Below are 19,411 nucleotides of genomic sequence, written 5' to 3'. Positions count from 1 at the left end.
CTACCACAAATATAGAAATATAATTATTTATTTTAAACCAAGGTACAGTGAGTAGGATTAACACACCACTGCCATTTCTAAACTACACTGCAATTTTTTGTGTAGTCAAAGACATTTACATTTGTGGAAACATATGTTAAAAAAATTGAGTCTAATCAACCAAAAAATGTCATGACCCCCCTGTAATACCTGTGTGGAGCTCCTATTACAGTTTTACCCACAGGACTGCAATCTGGCAAGGTGAAGTGTACGTGTGACCTCACTGTCTAATTTGCATATTGCTTGATAACAAAAATCATGAAAGTATTAACTTTGTTTTTATTTATGTTTTTAGATGGCTTGGAGTGGTACGTCCTTTCATGTCAATGTCCAATAAGACCAGACTTGTTGCTTATTTTGTTAATAGACAAACTATAGGGGTCTGAATTCTCTCTAAATATAGCAACCAAGTTGCTAAGTTGGCAACAGCGATCCCACGTCTTTATTCTCTGGCAGTCCAGGTGCGTGTGAGCGTTAAGAGGTGAGTGAGTTACGATCCCATCTGCTATATTGATTTGTGACGATCAGCTCTATTCAGACAGTCCCATTATAATGTGTTGATGAGCAAGGGCGTAACAGCTACCGCGGAATCTAAAGGTGTGGGTCCAAAAATATGCATGGCTGGCCGCCACAAACAAACTAATTTATGAGAATTTATGCTCTACCTTTCCACAGGGAGGACCTGACAACAAGCCGAACAAGTACAGAAGACAGCCGCGCACAAAAAGGTACCGTATTTTCCGGTCCATTGGGCGCACCGGATTATAAGGCGTACTGCAGATGAGCTGGTCTAGTCAGGTCTATTTTCATACAAAAGGCGCACCGGATTATAGAGCGCAGGAATGGGGTTATGTTATTATAATTTTTTTCTAAATGTAAAACACTTCCTTGTGGTCTACATCAGTGGTCCCCAAAGGGGTTCTGGCTCGATTGGTACCGGGCTGCAGAATAATTTTTTATTAATTTTAATTAATTTTTTTTATAAAAAAACAAAACAAAAAGTTTTATTGTATTTTTTTTATTTTTTTATTAAATCAACATAAAAAACACAAGATACACTCACAATTAGTGCACCAACCCAAAAAAAGTCCCATTTTCATGACAAAGAAAAAAAAACAAAAAACAAGAATTATCATGCGTTGACCAGTCCGCAGCTACAAAAAGGTTGGGGACCGCTGGTCTACATAACGTGATGGTGGTTCTTTGGTCAAAATGTTGCATGGATGATGTTTTACAGATCATCTTCAAGCCACTTTCTGACAGTCGCTTCAGGATGCGCCATTTTGTGGGTGGTCTTATTTACGTGGCTCACCTTCGACAGCGTCTTCTCCCCGTCATCTTTGTTGTTGCGGTGTAGCGTGCAAGGACGGGAGTGGAAGAAGTGTCAAGAGGTGGAGCTAACTGTTTTAATGACTTTCAGACTTTACTTAAAACAATAACGGACCAGAATTTCCTCATCCGTGGCTCACGAGTGCAATAACAACCCCGAAAATGTGTCCTGTGAAAAACCGTCCTACTGGAACTCTCGGATAACTAAAGTTCCGTGGGTGAATAATGTAAACTCACTACACCGGTATGTTTTAGCGCTTTCATGGCGAGTTTACTGACGGATATAAGTAAGAACTTTGCACTACTTTATATTAGAAATGGCAACAGCGAAGGATGAACGTCTCATAACAAGAAGATAGAGGAAGCTTATCGACTACGGTGTCGACACAGACTACAATGGCGGACACGCGCAAATTTATGCAGATCCCAAATACAGATCAGCAGGTACCACATGGTACCTGCTGAAAATATGTCTTACCTTATACACACACCATAATAATACTTGTATGTTGAAGCACAGTACAATCCATCAAGCGGTGCGGCTTCATAGCTTACTAAAGTCATACTAAAATAATTTGATAGATTATTGAGGGCCGTGTGTAATGTTCTATATTTTCAATGGAACATATAGAACATTACTTGATTCATATGGCAGCCGACACGTTTCTCTTATGCAAATTTCCCTCCAATGTTTCATATGTGTGAGCAAACGCCAAAACTCCTCGAGCATTCAGTGGTGCACATGTGAGCGACGGCAGACGTGCACACTGTTATGCGCTTATCTTTTTTTATTCGATTTTGTGTGCGGCCTAGATTTGCCGTGCGCGGAGGACACGTGAGCAGTGTGCAATTGCACAGGCGCGTACCTTAGAAGGGAACGTTGTTCTTATGTGTGACTGCCATCATATTGCAGTCTACACGTATCTCTTATGTGTGACTGCCATCATATTGCAGTCTACACGTATCTCTTACGTGTGACTGCCATCATATTGCAGTCTACACATATCTCTTATGTGTGACTGCCATCATATTGCAGTCTACACGTATCTCTTATGTGTGACTGCCATCATATTGCAGTCTACACGTATTTCTTACGTGTGACTGCCATCACATTGCAGTCTACACGTATCTCTTATGTGTGACTGCCATCAACTGGTCACCCTTATCATTTCACCATGTACCAAATAAAATAGCTTCGAGGTCGGTACGCACAACCAAAATTATTCCGTACATTAGGCGCGCTGGGTTATAAGGCGCACTGTTGAGTTTTGAGAAAATGAATTGATTTTAAGTGCGCCTTATAGTCCGTAAAATACGGTAAACAAACTATTTCAAAGTGACAACAGCATCGTTGGCATGGACTTTATATTTCAACGTCTGGTTCTTAATTTCAACAACCTGCCGAGGGACTGCAAATGGAAATTAACCATTAGTTCCAGTCGCACACATTTACATGTCAAATGTTTATTAATATGCATTGTTTCTTATATGTGTAAATACATCTAGGAATAGTATGAGCCAATGTAACACCTGCAGCATGTCAATAATGAGCAGGTCTTTGTTGCGCATGAGGGACTAATGACTGGACTGACACTGCACAAAGTCTAATTGGGGTAAAAGGTCACCAGAGATGTCATTCCATAACCTGTGTCACCTGGATTGTGTCAAAAACATGTCAGCCTGGCGTAACACCCTCCAAAGTGTTACGGCAAATTGAATCATGAGTGACTTTTCTGGACGGTTGCATCAGTTGTTTACTGCCAATTTTCCGTCAGGCCCCCATTGCTTGGTTGCATCATTGCCAATCGGTGTTGAATGGATGACGGCTTGCCACGACACGTCCCACCACGCGGCGCCTGCTGCGTGCAAGCCCCGACCCCACCCCCGCCTTCCCTTTTTATTCTTTCCACCTGCATCGTTTTCCACACTTTCATCCAAGTGTCATTGTTTTAAAGTGTATATTTGTGTTTATCTGCTAGGGCGCGCACAGGGCCCAAAAAGACAAGATGGTGGTGATTGCCAGCGTCCCGACAATCTGATTGGATGATGGATGGAGCAGCAGATCCCTGAAGTGCTGAAGTGTTGGTACATCTTCCGCAAGGAGGCAGTAAATCAGGATGTCTGCGCACTGAGATGAACATACGGAGGAATTGCAAAGTTTAGTTGCATTTTTGGTTCATTCATTCAGAAGGTAAGTCTCTTTTTTTCAAATAATTTACATATAAAAACAATATTTAACTCTGTGTGTACATTGCAAGACTTTTAAAAACTTCGATTTTTTTTTCTTCATTTGAAATTGTATTTACCGTAATCTTTCTTTATTATTATTATCATTTTGACATTGTGTGCCTTTTTTAAATTCTAGTCCCGAATTGATTATTGTTATTCCATATTTCTTTGTGAATGGTTTCAGTATTATTATACATTTTTTGAATATTCCTTTACTCATTGGCAGGGTATAGAAATAATACATTTTGCAGAGTATATATTTATAAATATGTTTTTTTTTGTTTTTTGCTGTTACATGTACTGTAATGTTGTACATGGTAATTGGAATTTGTTATATATTGTATATATTATATAAAAATATGATATAACAATATATAATGTATATCTGTATATATTATATACTGTATATATCAATGGTACCCAACCACCGGGCCGCAGAAGAATTTTTTATAAATTTTTATAAAAAAAATAAAAATATATTAATATATTTTTATTTTTATTAAATCAACATAAAAAACACAATATACACTTACTATTAGTGCACCAACCACAAAAACCTCCCTTTTTCATGACAAAGAAAAAAAAAAAAAAAAAAAGGACATCCCCCATGCCCCCACCCGGGCCGCTGGACAAATTATTAAGCGTTGACCGGTCCGCGTGTGAATGTGAGTGTGAATGTTGTCTGTCTATCTGTGTTGGCCCTGCGATGAGGTGGCGACTTGTCCAGGGTGTACCCCACCTTCCGCCCGATTGTAGCTGAGATAGGCGCCAGCGACCCCAAAAGGGAATAAGCGGTAGAAAATGGATGGATGGATGGATGGACGGTCCGCGGATACAAAAAGGTTGGGGACCACTGGTATATTTAATATGTAAATATTACATATATTTTATATTGCTACTATGCTACTTTATACCTGCATTATCCTTTCCATCCTTACCTTTTCCATCCTTTGTAACTGAGCTACTGTGTGGAACAATTTGTGGATCATTAACGTTTGCCAATGTCTATATAAGTTACCCTGTGATGAGGTGGCGACTTGTCCAGGGAGTACACCGCCTTCCGCCCAATTGTAGCTGAGATAGGCACCACCGCCCCCCGCGACCCCAAAGGGAATAAGCGGTAGAAATGGATGGATGGATGGATATATAAGTTATTTAATCAAATATTTTATGTAAATACATTAAACCAAAAATTGTAATATTTCTAAAAATATAATAATATATGTATATATGTATATATATATATATATATATATATATATATATATATGTATATATATATATATATATATATATATTTTTTTTTTTTAAATGTAGTGTAATTTTGTTTTTATTTTCTGAATTTGTAGTCATTTATAGCTAATTTGGGGGGAAAAAAATAATTTTAGACCCTCAGTCAAGTTTGCTAAAAACATTATAGTCTGAATAAATTAAATATATATTTGTGATATCATCTTTTCTTGTACATTTTTATGTAATTATTGTATGGCTTTTTAAACAATTTTTAAATGTACTTTTGGTTTTAAAGTAATAATGTCATGTTTATAAAAGGAATGCTTCAAAACGCAATAAAATTGGAAATAACATAAATAATACTTATATGATTGTATGTAAAATGGTTTTATATTTGTATTTTTTACATTTAAAAAAATGTAAAGACTTTTTCATCAAAAGAACATTTTTTATGGAATTTTTTTCACTTTTAAAATTCATCATTTTTGGAAAAAGGTTATTTTGACAGTTTGACAAGTTTGTCAAATGGGATGAATGCAAAAAAATAACATTTATAAAAGCAATTTGTTTTATACAAAATTTTGTTTGATCTATATGTGGTGTTCGGGTCTGTGGGACCCGTTTTAATTTTTTTATTAAAAGAAAAAAATGATACAATTTATTTTTCAAACGGGGACTCACTGACTTTGGCTCATTTTCTGTGAAGAACATATATCAGAATACATATTTAATGACCACACACACCATACACCCCACCAACACATTTCTATTACATATAAGATGTCCGGGTCCACTGGACCACTGTGTACCACACACACACACACAAACACACACACACACACAGCAGGCCTAGACAGGAGAGGGACAGAGTGTAGGTACACAGAACATCAGAGGGTCAAATGTGCGAGAAAATGAGAGCAGACAGTGTTGGCAAACAATGTTGCAACCTTGTGTGGGAACCACAGGTGCAGAAACACAAAAGAAGAATCCATGATGTGGGATGCATAAACTGGCAGAGAAATGTTACGTGCAACGTTTATATTGTTATTACTCAGCCAGTGTTTGTGGGTCTGATGGACCCGCTGCATTTTGTGGATTTTAATGCCTCACAATCAAGCACTTTTAAGTTAAAATAGTGAACATATGTTTATTGGGATAAGGTGAGCTGAGTAACAACAATATGAACATTACACAAGGGTTGAAAACAATTGTTATTTTAACTCCACATTCAAATTCCAAAAAAATGTTCGTCATTGATTTTTTTTCCCCAAAACTTTTGCTGACTACTTCTTCCTCCTTCAACCACTAAGTGGCCGTCATCCCACCTTGTATTCCAGACTATAGTGACACCCAGTGACTTTATCAAAAAGTGTGTGTGTGGCGGCTTACCATCTGGATGTTGCCCTGTGATACACAGATGGTAAACCTTTACTTAGTGTTGACATAGTGGATGCATAAGAAGACTTGCAAACAATTCATATAAGGACTTCACACACAGACCAATGCAGTTGTAGAGAAGGGAGAAGCTAACTTAATTAGAGGAATTAAAGGTAAGTAGCTTCTCAGTGATGTTTCTGTTACAATTAAAACAACTAGTTAGTGCACTTTGTTTCAACTTAATCATAGCACACTTGAATTAAAAATGCTGTAAAGAATTGTGGTGTATCATTTTTTTATGATGATGACCTGCGATGAGGTAGCGACTTGTCCAGGGTGTACCCTGCCTTCCGCCCGATTGTAGCTGAGATAGGCGCCAGCGCCCCCCGCGACCCCGAAAGGGAATACGCGGTAGAAAATGGATGGATGGATGGATGGCATTTTTATGATCTAATATGAGAATTAATATTTGGATTTTTTTAAATGTTATATACAGATGAGTGTTTTAACTTACACAGGATATTTAAGTGGAAGAAGTATGCTGGAGAATGACTTGGTTTTAGGTTAAGGCAAAAAAGTAATGAATAACACATATCAATAGTAATATCAATGATTTGCAAATCCTTTTCAACTTATATTCAATTGAATAAATTGCAAAGACAAGATATTTAATGTTCGAACTGAAAAACTTAATTTGTTTTTGCAAATAGTTAACTTAGAATTTAATGGCAGCAACACATTGCAAAAAAGTTGGCACAGAACACTTTTCCACTTTGCATCAGTCCATCTTAGATGAGCTCGGGCCCAGCGAAGACGGCGGCGTTTCTGGGTGTTGTTGATAACTGGCTTTCGCTTTGCATGGTAGAGTTTTAACTTGCACTTACAGATGTAGCGACCAACTGTTGTTACTGACAGTTTTCGTAAGTGTTCCTGAGCCCATGTGGTGATATCCTGTACACACTAATGTCGCTTTTTGATGCAGTACCGCCTGAGGGATCGAAGGTCCGTAATATCATCGCTTATGTGCAGTGATTTCTCCACATTCTCCGAAACTTTTGATGATATTACAGACCGTACATGGTGAAATTCCTAAATTCCTTGCAATAGCTCGTTGAGAAATGTTGTTCTTAAACTGTTGGACAATTTGCTCACGCATTTGTTCACAAACTGGTGACCCTCGCCCCATCCTCGTTTGTGAATGACTGAGCCTTTCATGGAAGCTGCTTTTATTCCCAATCATGGCACCCACCTGTTCCCAATAAGCCTGTTCACCTATGGGCTGTTCCAAATAAGTGTTTGACGAGCATTCCTCAGCTTTGTCAGTCTTTTTTGCCACTTGTGCCAGCTTTTTTGAAACATGTTGCAGGCGTCAAATTCCAAATGAGCTAATATTTGCAAAAAAAAAATATTTTCCAATGCGAACGTAAACTATATATTTTTTGCAGTCTATTCAATTGAATATAAGTTGGAAAATATTTGCAAATAATTGTATTCTGCTTTTATTTACCATTTACACAACGTGCCAACTTCAGGGGTTTGTACCACTGCTTGCGCTTTAAGGTGTTGGTGTGAAACTCACAACTCTACTGTTGTTTACAATGAACTCATCATCGGTATTAATGCTGACTGAGCAGTTTTAACTTTATCGCTATGGCAACAGTGGTTCTGATGCTGTGTTGTTCATTCGCTTCCTCTTTCTCATGCACTCCTAATCATTATTAATGTTTGATAATGAAGTTTAGAATGTCCAATGCAGACCTTGGCAAATTAAGGCCTGGGGGCCACATGAGGCCCGTTAACCTTTTCAATCTGGCACGCCGGACATTCCCAAATAATTTTTTTTAGATCTTTAAAATGGAAACTGTAGCTGCCATTATGATGTGCAGTAATGTTTTCTAATGACTGTAAATATTGAATCATACAAAGTATTTAAATGGTTGGAATCTGCACTTTTGCATGATATACTAGTTACTTAGGTAATCTAATTAGTTACTATGTTCATCTAATTAGTTACTATGGTCATATAGCTCGGTTGGTAAAGTGGCCGTGCCAGCAACTTGAGGGTTCCAGGTTCGATCCCCACTTCCGCCATCCTAGTCACTGCTGTTGTGTCCTTGGGCAAGACATTTTACCCACCTGCTCCCAGTGCCACCCACACTGGTTTAAATGTAACTTAGATATTGGGTTTCACAATGTAAGGTGCTTTGAGTCACTAGAGAAAAAGCGCTATGTAAATATACTTCACTTCACCTCACTTCATCTAATTAGTTACTATGGTAGTATAAGTCACAGCAGCTCAGACGAGGCACCAAGCAGTGTGCGTGAGGAGCGTTTCCACTGAGTGTTTCCGGAGTGGCCAGCCTGAAATGTGTGTGTCAGGGACAGACCAGGAAGGAGATTTTTACAACAAAGTTCTAAAGCTTAGTCATACATCAGAAATATTAGCTTGTAGGTGGGTTTTGTTTACCCTTCGCGTTCATATTTTGCTGTGTTTGTTGCATTTTTGTTGTGTTTTGCTTGATTGTAAAATATGTCGAATGAAAGGGGTTGTGATGTTCTGTTCATATGTTGTCAATATCCAGTGTTTTATCGTTCATAGTTAATATTGTAAATCCCACATTCTTTATTTTCATGTACATTATGGGTGTCTCATTCAGTAAAAAAAACCCTTTAAATTCCATTCCGTTTTTTAAGGCGGTCTGTCATAACGTTTTTAGCATTCAATCAGACATTATTGTGAGGTTTTGTATTAGTGCTCCTTAAAATAGAAATACCGGCCCCCAGACACATTTTTTTCTCTAAATTTGGCCCCCTGAGGTAAAGTAATTGCCCAGGCCTGGTCTAATGTGTGTTGTTTTTTTTTGCCTAACGACCTCGTAGCTATTTTATTTGGTACATGGTGAAATGATAAGTGTGACCAGTTGATGGCAGTCCCACATAAGAGATACGTGTAGACTGCAATATGATGGCAGTCACACATAAGAGACACGTGTAGACTGCAATATGATGGCAGTCACACATAAGAGACACGTGTAGACTGCAATATGATGGCAGTCACACATAAGAGATATGTGTAGACTGCAATATGATGGCAGTCACACATAGGAGATACGTATAGACTGCAATATGATGGCAGTCACACATAAGAGACACGTGTAGACTGCAATGTGATGGCAGTCACACATAAGAGATAGGTGTAGACTGCAATATGATGGCAGTCACACATAAGAGACACGTGTAGACTGCAATATGATGGCAGTCACACAAGAGACACGTGTAGACTGCAATATGATGGCAGTCACACATAAGAAACACCTGTAGACTGCAATATGATGGCAGTCACACATAAGAGACACGTTGTAGACTGCAATATGGTGGCAGTCACGCATAAGAGACACGTGTAGACTGCAAAATGATGGCAGTCACACATAAGAGACACGTGTAGACTGCAATATGATGGCAGTCAGACATAAGAGACACGTGTAGACTGCAAAATGATGGCAGTCACACATAAGAGACACGTGTAGACTGCAAAATGATGGCAGTCACACATAAGAGACACGTGTAGACTGCAATATGATGGCAGTCACACATAAGAGACACATGTAGACTGCAATATGATGGCAGTCACACATAAGAGATATGTGTCGGCTGCCATATGACTCAAGTAAACAACACCAAAATGTTAGATGTTCCATTGAAGATATAGAGCATTACACACGGCACTCAAAAATCCATCAAAATGTTTTAGTACGACTTTGGTAAGCTATGAAGCCGCACCGCTTGACGGGTTGTACTGTGCTTCAACATTCGAGTATTATTATGGTCTGTGTGTGTGTGTGTGTGTATAAGGTAAGACATTATCTAGCATTTTTTTTCGCAGTATTATGCAAAAGCAACTTTTCTTATCTTCTGGTACCTGCTGACCTGTATTTGGGATCTGCATACGTCTTGATAATTTGCGCCCCTCCGCCATTGTAGTCAGTGCCGACACCGTAGTTGATAAAATTCTTCTTTTTCTCTATCTTCTTGTTATGGGACATTATGTGACATAATGTGTTTTTTTTTGTGTGTGTGTGATTTCAGTTCCTCCAGCGACCTCGCCGTCATGGGACCCGTCTTCCTCAACCTGTCGGCGCTTTTCATCTTGCAGCGCCCTGTCAACGACACGCCGTCCGAGAAGACGGTGTACGAGGGCTGCAGGGACATGCCGGCCGTCCTCATCTGGTACCTGGGCCTGCAGTTCATCAACATGTTCCTGGGCATACCGGCCAACATCATGGTGCTGTGGCTCATCCACAAGAACAAGGGCGACTCCTCCACGTCGGACATCTTCATCATGCACCTGGCCGTGCTGGACGTCCTCTTCTGCCTCATCCCTCCCTTGGAGCTGGCCAACATCATCTTCCTCACCACCAGCAGCACCTGGTACGTCCTGCGCTTCTTCTACGGCATGAAGGACTCCTCGCCGCTCTTCCTCTCCTGCATCTGCCTGGACCGCTACGTGGCCGTGGCGCACCCCATCACTTTCACCCGGCTGAAGGACCGCCAGCACCGGGCGGCCCTCGCCATGCTGGTGTGGCTGGTCACCCTGGCGTACGCCGCCGCCAAGTGCGTGGGCAACATTGTCAACTTCGAGAAGGTCTTCACGGCCATGATCCTCGCCGCCTTCGCCCTCATGGTGTTCTGTAACATCGCCATCCTGTGGATGCTGCAGCAGTCCGGGCCCGGCCGAGACGAGATGCACCCGGTGAAGAAGAGGGCCTTCAAGATGGTGCTCATCATCTTAGCCATCATCGTGTTCAACTACTTCCCGCCCGTGGCGCTCTTCCCCTTCCAGCACTACTTCTCGCCCGACGTTTTCCGCTGCTACATCCACTACGTGGCTTTCGGGCTGATGGACTTCAGCAGCAGCATCCAGCCCATGCTCTACCTGTCCAAGGAGAAGGTGTCCTGTCCCGGATGTTGCCAGGACAACTCCACACGCCTTCAGTAGCTTGTCCGATGTGAAGTGAAGTGAAGTGGGCAAAAAAAGTATTTAGTCAGCCCCCGATTGTGCAAGTTCTCCCACTTAAAATGATGACAGAGGTCTGTAATTTTCATCATAGGTACACTTCAACTGTGAGAGACAGAATGTGGAAAAAAATTAATACAGGAATTCACATAGTAGGAATTTTAAAGAATTTATTGTAAATTATGGTGGAAAATAAGCATTTGGTCAACCATTCAAAGCTCTCACTGATGGAAGGAGGTTTTGGCTCAAAATCTCACGATACATGGCCCCATTCATTCTTTCCTTAACACGGATCAATCGTCCTGTCCCCTTAGCAGAAAAACAGCCCCAAAGCATGATGTTTCCACCCCCATGCTTCACAGTAGGTCTGGTGTTCTTTGGATGCAACTCAGTATTCTTCTTCCTCCAAACACGACGAGTTCTATTTTGGTTTCATCTGACCACATGACATTCTCCCAATCCTCTGCTGTATCATCCATGTATCCATTTTGGTATAAACTCAACTTGTCGTGTTTGGAGGAAGAAGAATGCTGAATTGCATCCCAAGAACACCAGACCTACTGTGAAGCATGGGGGTGGAAACATCATGCTTTGGGGCTGTTTTTCTGCTAAGGGGACAGGACAATTGATCCGTGTTAAGGAAAGAATGAATGGGGCCATGTATCGTGAGATTTTGAGCGAAGACCTTCTTCCATCAGTGAGAGCATTGAATGGTTGACCAAATACTTATTTTCCACTATAATTTACAAATAAATGTTTTTAAATTCCTGCAATGTGAATTTGTGGATTTTTTTTCACATTCTGTCTCTCACAGTTGAAGTGTACCTATGATGAAAATTACAGACCTCTGTCATCATTTTAAGTGGGAGAACTTGCACAATCGGTGGCTGACTAAATACTTTTTTGCCCCACTGTATATAGCGCTTTTTCTCTAGTGACTCAAAGCACTTTACATAGTGAAACCCAATATCAAATTTTTACATTTAAACCAGTGTGGGTGGCACCGGGAGCAGGTGGGTAAAGTGTCTTGCTCAAGGACACAACGGCAGTGACTAGGATGGCGGAAGCGGGAATCGAACCTGCAACCTTCAAGTTGCTGGCACGGCTGCTCTACCAACTGAGCTATACCGCCCCTGTCTACAATGTCTACTTTTTTTCTTGTAACGAAGCGTTTTTTGGGGGGTTTTTTGGGGGTTTTTTTTATGTTTGAAGACACAACCTAATGAAATCTATTACAAGACATGTATAAAACCTAAAACCAGTGAAGTTGGCACGTTGTGTAATTTATAAATAAAAAAAGAATACAATGATTTGCAAAGCCTTTTTCACTTCTATTCAATTGAATAGACTGCAAAGACAAGATATTTAATGTTTGGACTGAGAAACTTATTTTTTTTGCAAATAATCATCAACTTAGAATTTAATGGCAGCAACACATTGCAAAAAAGTTGGCAAAGGGGCATTTTTACCACTGTGTTACATGGCCTTTCCTTTTAACAACCCTCAGTAAACGTTTGGGAACTGAGTAGACCAATTTTTAAAGCTTTTCAGGTGGAATTCTTTCCCATTCTTGCTTGATGTACAGCTTAAGTTGTTCAACGGTGCGGGGTCTCCGTTGTGGTATTTTAAGCTTCATAATTCACCACACATTTTCAATGGGAGACAGGTCTGGACTACAGGCAGGCCAGTCTAGTACCCACACTTTTTTACTATGAAGTCATGCTGTTGTAACATGTGGCTTGGCATTGTCTTGCTGAAATAAGCAGGGGCGTCCATGATAACGTTGCTTGGAAGGCAACTTATGTTGCTCCAAAACCTGGATGTACCTTTCAGCATTAGTGGTGCCTTCACAAATGTGTAAGTTACCCATGCCTTGGGCACTAATACACCCCCGTACTATCATAGATGCTGGCTTTTGAACTTTGCGCCAGTCCGGATGGTTATTTTCCTCTTTGGTCCGGAGGACATGATGTCCACAGTTTTCAAAAACAATTTCAAATGTGGACTCGTCAGACCACAGAACACATTTCCACTTTGCATCAGTTCATCTTAGATGAGTTTAGGCCCAGCAAAGCTGATGGCGTTTCTGGGTGTTGTTGACAAATGGCTTTCACTTCTCATAGTAGAGCTTTAACTTGCACCTACAGATGTAGAGACCAACTGTAGTTACTGACAGTGGTTTTCCGAAGTATTCCTGAGCCCATGTTGTGATATCCTTTACACACTGATGTCCATTTTTGATGCAGTCAGTACTGCCTGAAGGATCCAAGAACATGGGAATTCAATGTTACATGCAGTGATTTCTCCACATTCTCCGAACCTTTTGATGATATTACAGACCGTAGATGCTGAAATCCCTAAATTCCTTGCAATAGCTGGTTGAGAAATGTTGTTCTTAAACTGTTCGACAGTTTGCTCACGTATTCGTTCAGTATGTGGTGACCCTCGCCCCATCCTTGTTCGTGAATGACTGAGCATTTCACGGAAGGTGATTTTATACCCAATCATGGCACCCGCCTGTTACCAATTAGCCAGTTCACCTGTGACATGTTCCAAATAAGTGTTTGATGAGCATTCCTCAGCTTTCTTAGTCTTTTTTGCCACATGTGCCAGCTTTTTTGAAGCATATTGCAGGCATCAAAGTCCAAATGAGCTAATATTTGCAAAAAATACAGTTTTCCAGTTCGAATGTTAATTATCTTGTCTTTGCAGTCTATTCAATTGAAAATAGGTTGAAAAGGATTTGCAAATCATTGTATTCTGTTTTTATTTACGATTTACACTTTACTGGTTTTGGGGTTTGTAGATGACCACTATGTCTTATTTTTTTTCCAAAACGGAAGGACACGGTGGCCTTTTTGATGTTTTTCACATTTTATTCGTAAGCATGTGACAAACAAATTAATTTCTGTCCAGAAAAAGTAATTGGTATAATTGTAATATATTTAAAATTTTATTTTATTTGTAGCCTTTTTCTTTTCGGTGTGATCTTCCATCATAAAGTTCTGATTTAAGAATTTTTTTTAATTTGGAACCTGTGTCGATAGATGTGTCGTGGGTGCATTGACTTTACTATGTTTTTTTTATTTTTTTAAAAAGGAATATTTATCAGTGTGCTTGTGATTGGACGCCAATTTTATTTTATTTTTTAAACAATTCAAATGACCTTAAATGTGACGATCTGTCACATCATATATTTTTGTTTTCCTCGTTCTTGTATTTACTTCCTATTCAGTGCTCTTATTTTGGTTTCCACTTCCTCCTTGTTCTGCTGAGCACTGTTCATTTCACACACCTGCTGTTGATTGGCAGCTGGTACACACCTGCTGCCAATCATGTATGCTATTTATGCCTTGTCTCGAGCACTCCTCAGTGTTCGATAATAATTATATGTTTGGAACTTCTGTTGGCAAGACTGCTTCGTGTTTTTGTTTCGATGAGAATTAAAGTCATCTTACCTGCTCTCAGCTCTCCTGGTTCTTGCATCTCGGGGTAGCAAAACGGCAGTCATGCGTTTTCCTGACATTAAAGTTCCAAATATGATTCCATGCATCATCATCATCATCATTTTTTTTTTTTTTATTCCTTTCATAAAAATGCATATATTTTTAATTTTCCTGAAGGAATCAATAAAGAACAATCTATCTATCTATCAATATATTACAAGCCACGTACAGTTGACACTTTCATTGTTTTTTGTTTCTTATACATTTCCATGATCAGAAAAGAGCACATGGAAGAATAATATTCTTATATTTATCTTCCCCCTTTTTAACACAAATTATTTTGGATGACTTCATCACTGGGGCTTCACGGTGGAAGAGGGGTTAGTGCGTCTGCCTCACAATACGAAGGTCCTGCAGTCCTGGGTTCAAATCCAGGCTCGGGATCTTTCTGTGTGGAGTTTGCATGTTCTCCCCGTGAATGCGTGGGTTCCCTCCGGGTACTCCGGCTTCCTCCCACTTCCAAAGACATGCACCTGGGGATAGGTTGATTGGCAACACTAGATTGGCCCTAGTGTGTGAATGTGAGTGTGAATGTTGTCTGTCTATCTGTGTTGGCCCTGCGATGAGGTGGCGACTTGTCCAGGGTGTACCCCGCCTTCCGCCCAATTGTAGCTGAGATAGGCGCCAGCGCCCCCCGCGACCCCGAAAGGGAATAAGCGGTAGAAAATGGATGGATGGATGGACTTCATCACTGTTCCCTCCACCAACACCCGAACTCCAACATATTTTAAAATGTTCTTCTAAGCATTTTCACAATGACGCGTCTAATCAAAATCAAAAATTAATTTGACGTAATTCCAGTTATCTCTTTTTGTAACTCTTTTTAAATTCCAAAGATATTCTTGCAACTTTTTAAGTCTTTCTTTAGAGAATTCCATGTTTCAAATCATACGGCCTCCTGTGGTTCTCATCTTCAGACGTGAACACAAATAACTCTTGTAAGTCCTTTGGAAGAACTTTATTTCTAGCTTTGAACATCACTAATAGGAATAGAACTGGACTCTCTGGTGACGGTGGCAGAGAAGAGGACTGTGGAAAAACTAGTGAGCATCCTGGATGATGCCAGGCACCCTCTGCATAGCGTTATCAGTATCCAGAGGAGCCTGTTCAGTGCTAGACTGCTTCATCCCAACTGCAGGACTAATAGACTAAAAAACTCCATTGTCCCACACGCCATTATCTTACTTGCCAACCTTGAGACCTCCGAATTCGGGAGATATATTGTAGATTGTAGCGTCCTGGAAGCGTTAGTGCTGCAAGGGGTTCTGGTTATTTGTTATGTTGTGTTTATGTTGTGTTACGGTGCGGATGTTCTTCCGAAATATGTTTGTAATTCTTGTTTGGTGTGGGTTCACAGTGTGGTGCATATTTGTAACAGTGTTAAAGTTGTTTATACAGCCACTCTCAGTGTGACCTGTGTGGCTGTTGACCAAGTATGCTTTGCATTCACATATGTGTGTCTATTAAAGCCGCTTATATTATGTGACTGGGCCAACACATTGTTTGAATGGAGGAAAAGCGGACGTGATGACAGGTTGTAAAGGACTCTAAAACATACTTGCCAACCCTCCCGATTTTCTTGGAAGACTCCCGAATTTCAGTGCCCCTCCCGAAAATGTCCCGGGGCAACCATTCTCCCAAATCTCTCCCGATTTCCGCCCGGACAACAATATTGGGGGCGTGCTTTAGAGGTACTGCCTTTATCGTCCTTTACAACCCGTCGTCAAGTCCGTTTTCCCTCCTTACAAACAGCGTGCCAGTTTAATTTTCCTGAAGGAACTTTCCTGAAGGAATCAATAAAGTACTATCTATCTATCTATCTATCTATCTATCTATCTATCTATCTATCTATCTATCTATCTATCTATCTATCTATCTATCTATCTATCTATCTATCTATCTATCTATCTATCTATCTATCTATCTATCTAATCAGATCACACATACATCATTTACACATACACACATGAGTGAATGCAAGGCATACTTGGTCAACAGCCATACAGGTCACACTGAGGGTGGCCGTACTGTTACAAATATGCGCCACACTGTGAACCCACACCAAACAAGAATGACAAACACATTCCGCACCGTGACGCAACATAAACACAACACAACAAATACCCAGAACCCCTTGCAGCACTAACTCTTCCCGGACGCTAAAATGTACACCCCCCATACCACCTCAAGATAGATGGATAGATTGATGGATAAATAGATAGATAGTACTTTATTTAATCCTTCAGGAGAGTTCCTTCAGGAAAATTAAAATTCCAGCAGCAGTGTAGAGAGTTGATATCAATTTAAAAAGTAAAAATTAAATAATGGGGGTATAAATGAAAACAACATAGAAAAATATTACAATAAGAATAAAAATAGAACGCGGCAATGGGAATAAAAATATAACAGTAAAATAAGAATATAACAAGAGAAACTAGGCTGTAGTGACCATGTTATTATTTATCAGATTGTAGGTGGGTTTATTTTGTACCCCTTTGCGTTCATATTTCACTGTTTGTTGCATATTTTGTTGCGTTTCACTTGAATGTAAAATATGTCGATCGAAAGGGGGCGTGACGTTCATATTTTGTCAATATTCAGTGTTTTATCGTTCATAGAAAAATGTAAAATTCCATTACGTTTTTTAAGGCGGGCCGTCATAACGTTTTCAGCATTCAGTCAGACATTATTGTGAGGTTTTGGATTAGTGTTCCTACAAATAGATATACCGGCCCCAGACAAATTTTTTCTCTCTAAATGTGGCCCCTGAGTCAAAATAATTGGCCAGGCCTGTAATAGAGTATGCAATTCTACAATGTCTTTTAGTTTTACAAACCCCGTTTCCATATGAGTTGGGAAATTGTGTTAGATGTAAATACAAACGGAATACAACGATTTCCAAATCTTTTTCCACCCATATTCAATTGAATGCACTACAAAGACAAGATATTTGAAGTTCAAACTCATCAACTTTATTTTTTTTTTGTAAATAATAATTAACTTAGAATTTCATGGCTGCAACACGTGCCAAAGTAGTTGGGAAAGGGCATGTTCACCACTGTGTTACATCACCTTTTCTCTTAACAACACTCAAAAAACGTTTTGGAACTGAGGAAACTAATTGTTGAAGCTTTGAAAGTGGAATTCTTTCTCATTCTTGTTTTATGTAGAGCTTCAGTCGTTCAACAGTCCGGGGTCTCCGCTGTCGTATTTTACACTCCATAATGCGCCACACATTTTCGATGGGAGACAGGTCTGGACTGCAGGCGGGCCAGGAAAGTACCCGCACTCTTTTACTACGAAACCACGCTGTTGTAACACGTGGCTTGGCATTGTCGTGCTGAAATAAGCAGGGGCGTCCATGATAACGTTGCTTGGATGACAACATATGTTGCTCCAGAACCTGTATGGACCATTCTGCATTAATGGGGCCTCGTAGATGTGTAAGTTACCCATGCCTTGGGCACTAATAGACCCCCATACCATCACAGATGCTGGCTTTTGAACTTTGCGCCTATAACAATCCAGATGGTTATTTTCCTTTTTGTTCCGGAGGACACCACGTCCACACTTTCCAAATATAATTTGAAATGTGGACTTGTCAGACCACAGAACACTTTTCCACATTGCATCGGTCCATCTTAGATGAGCTCGGGCCCAGCCAAGCCGGCGGCGTTTCAGGATATTGTTGATGAATGGGTTTGGCTTTGCATAGTAGAGTTTTAACTTGCACTTACAGATGTAGCGACCAACTGTAGTTACTGACAGTGGTTTTCTGAAGTGTTCCTGAGCCCATGTGGTGATATCCTTTACACACTGATGTCGGTTTTTGATGCAGTACCGCCTGAGGGATCAAAGGTCTGTAATGTCATCGCTTACGTGCAGTGATTTCTCCAGATTTTCTGAACCTTTTGATGATTTTACGGACCGTAGATGGTAAAATCCCTAAATTATTTGCAATAGCACGTTGAGAAATGTTGTTCTTAAATTGTTCGACAATTTGCTTACAAATTGCCGACCCTCGCCCCATCCTTGTTTGTGAATGACTTTGCATTTCATGGAAGCTGCTTTTATACCCAATCATGACATCCATCCATCCATCCATTTTCTACCGCTTATTCATCCACCTGTTCCCAATTAGCCCGCACACCTGTGGGATGTTCCCAATAAGTGTTTGATGAGCATTTCTCAACTTTATCAGTATTTATTGCCACCTTTCCCAACTTCTTTGTCACGTGTTGCTGGCATCAAATTCTAAAATTAATGATCATTCCCCCCCCCCAAAAAATGTCAGTTTGAACATCAAATATGTTGTCTTTGTAGTGCATTCAACTGAATATGGGTTGAAAAGGATTTGCAAATCATTGTCTTCCGTTTATATTAACATCTAACACAATTTCCCAACTCATATGGAAAAGGGGTTTGTAAATAATCCTGCCCTAATCCCACATGCATGGACAAAATAAACATGTATGGTTGACAAAACTGATATCAAACCACAAACATTCTATCCTGACACTTTTAAGGTGTAAATGTGAAATAGAGCGATGAAAAAAATAAAGCAGTGTAAATGCTTTGTCTTTCTTGTCTTTGAAAACAAATGCATGACGCGTCAAAGTGACGTCATAAAAGCGACGCCGGTTGACTTTCATCACTGTGAAGTAGCTCTTCAGCGCCCCCTGCT

At 40.1% G+C, this 19,411-nt stretch overlaps 1 protein-coding gene across 1 annotated transcript; it reads left to right on the top strand.

Annotated features, from left to right (window-relative positions):
- The first annotated feature begins 280 nt into the window (after positions 1-280).
- Positions 281-11,254, top strand: hcar2 (hydroxycarboxylic acid receptor 2-). The gene is made up of 3 exons (XM_061876343.1): positions 281-767; positions 3,348-3,559; positions 10,294-11,254. Exon 3 carries the CDS (start codon positions 10,316-10,318, stop codon positions 11,201-11,203), a length of 888 nt encoding a protein of 295 aa, XP_061732327.1. The 5' UTR covers positions 281-767; positions 3,348-3,559; positions 10,294-10,315; the 3' UTR covers positions 11,204-11,254.
- Positions 11,255-19,411: the final 8,157 nt, after the last annotated feature.

The sequence above is a fragment of the Nerophis ophidion genome, linkage group LG17, assembly GCF_033978795.1.
Source record: "Nerophis ophidion isolate RoL-2023_Sa linkage group LG17, RoL_Noph_v1.0, whole genome shotgun sequence".
Lineage (NCBI taxonomy): Eukaryota > Metazoa > Chordata > Actinopteri > Syngnathiformes > Syngnathidae > Nerophis > Nerophis ophidion.
Note: the sequence above shows the minus strand (reverse complement) of the source record. Positions and strands in the feature narration are given on the sequence as shown.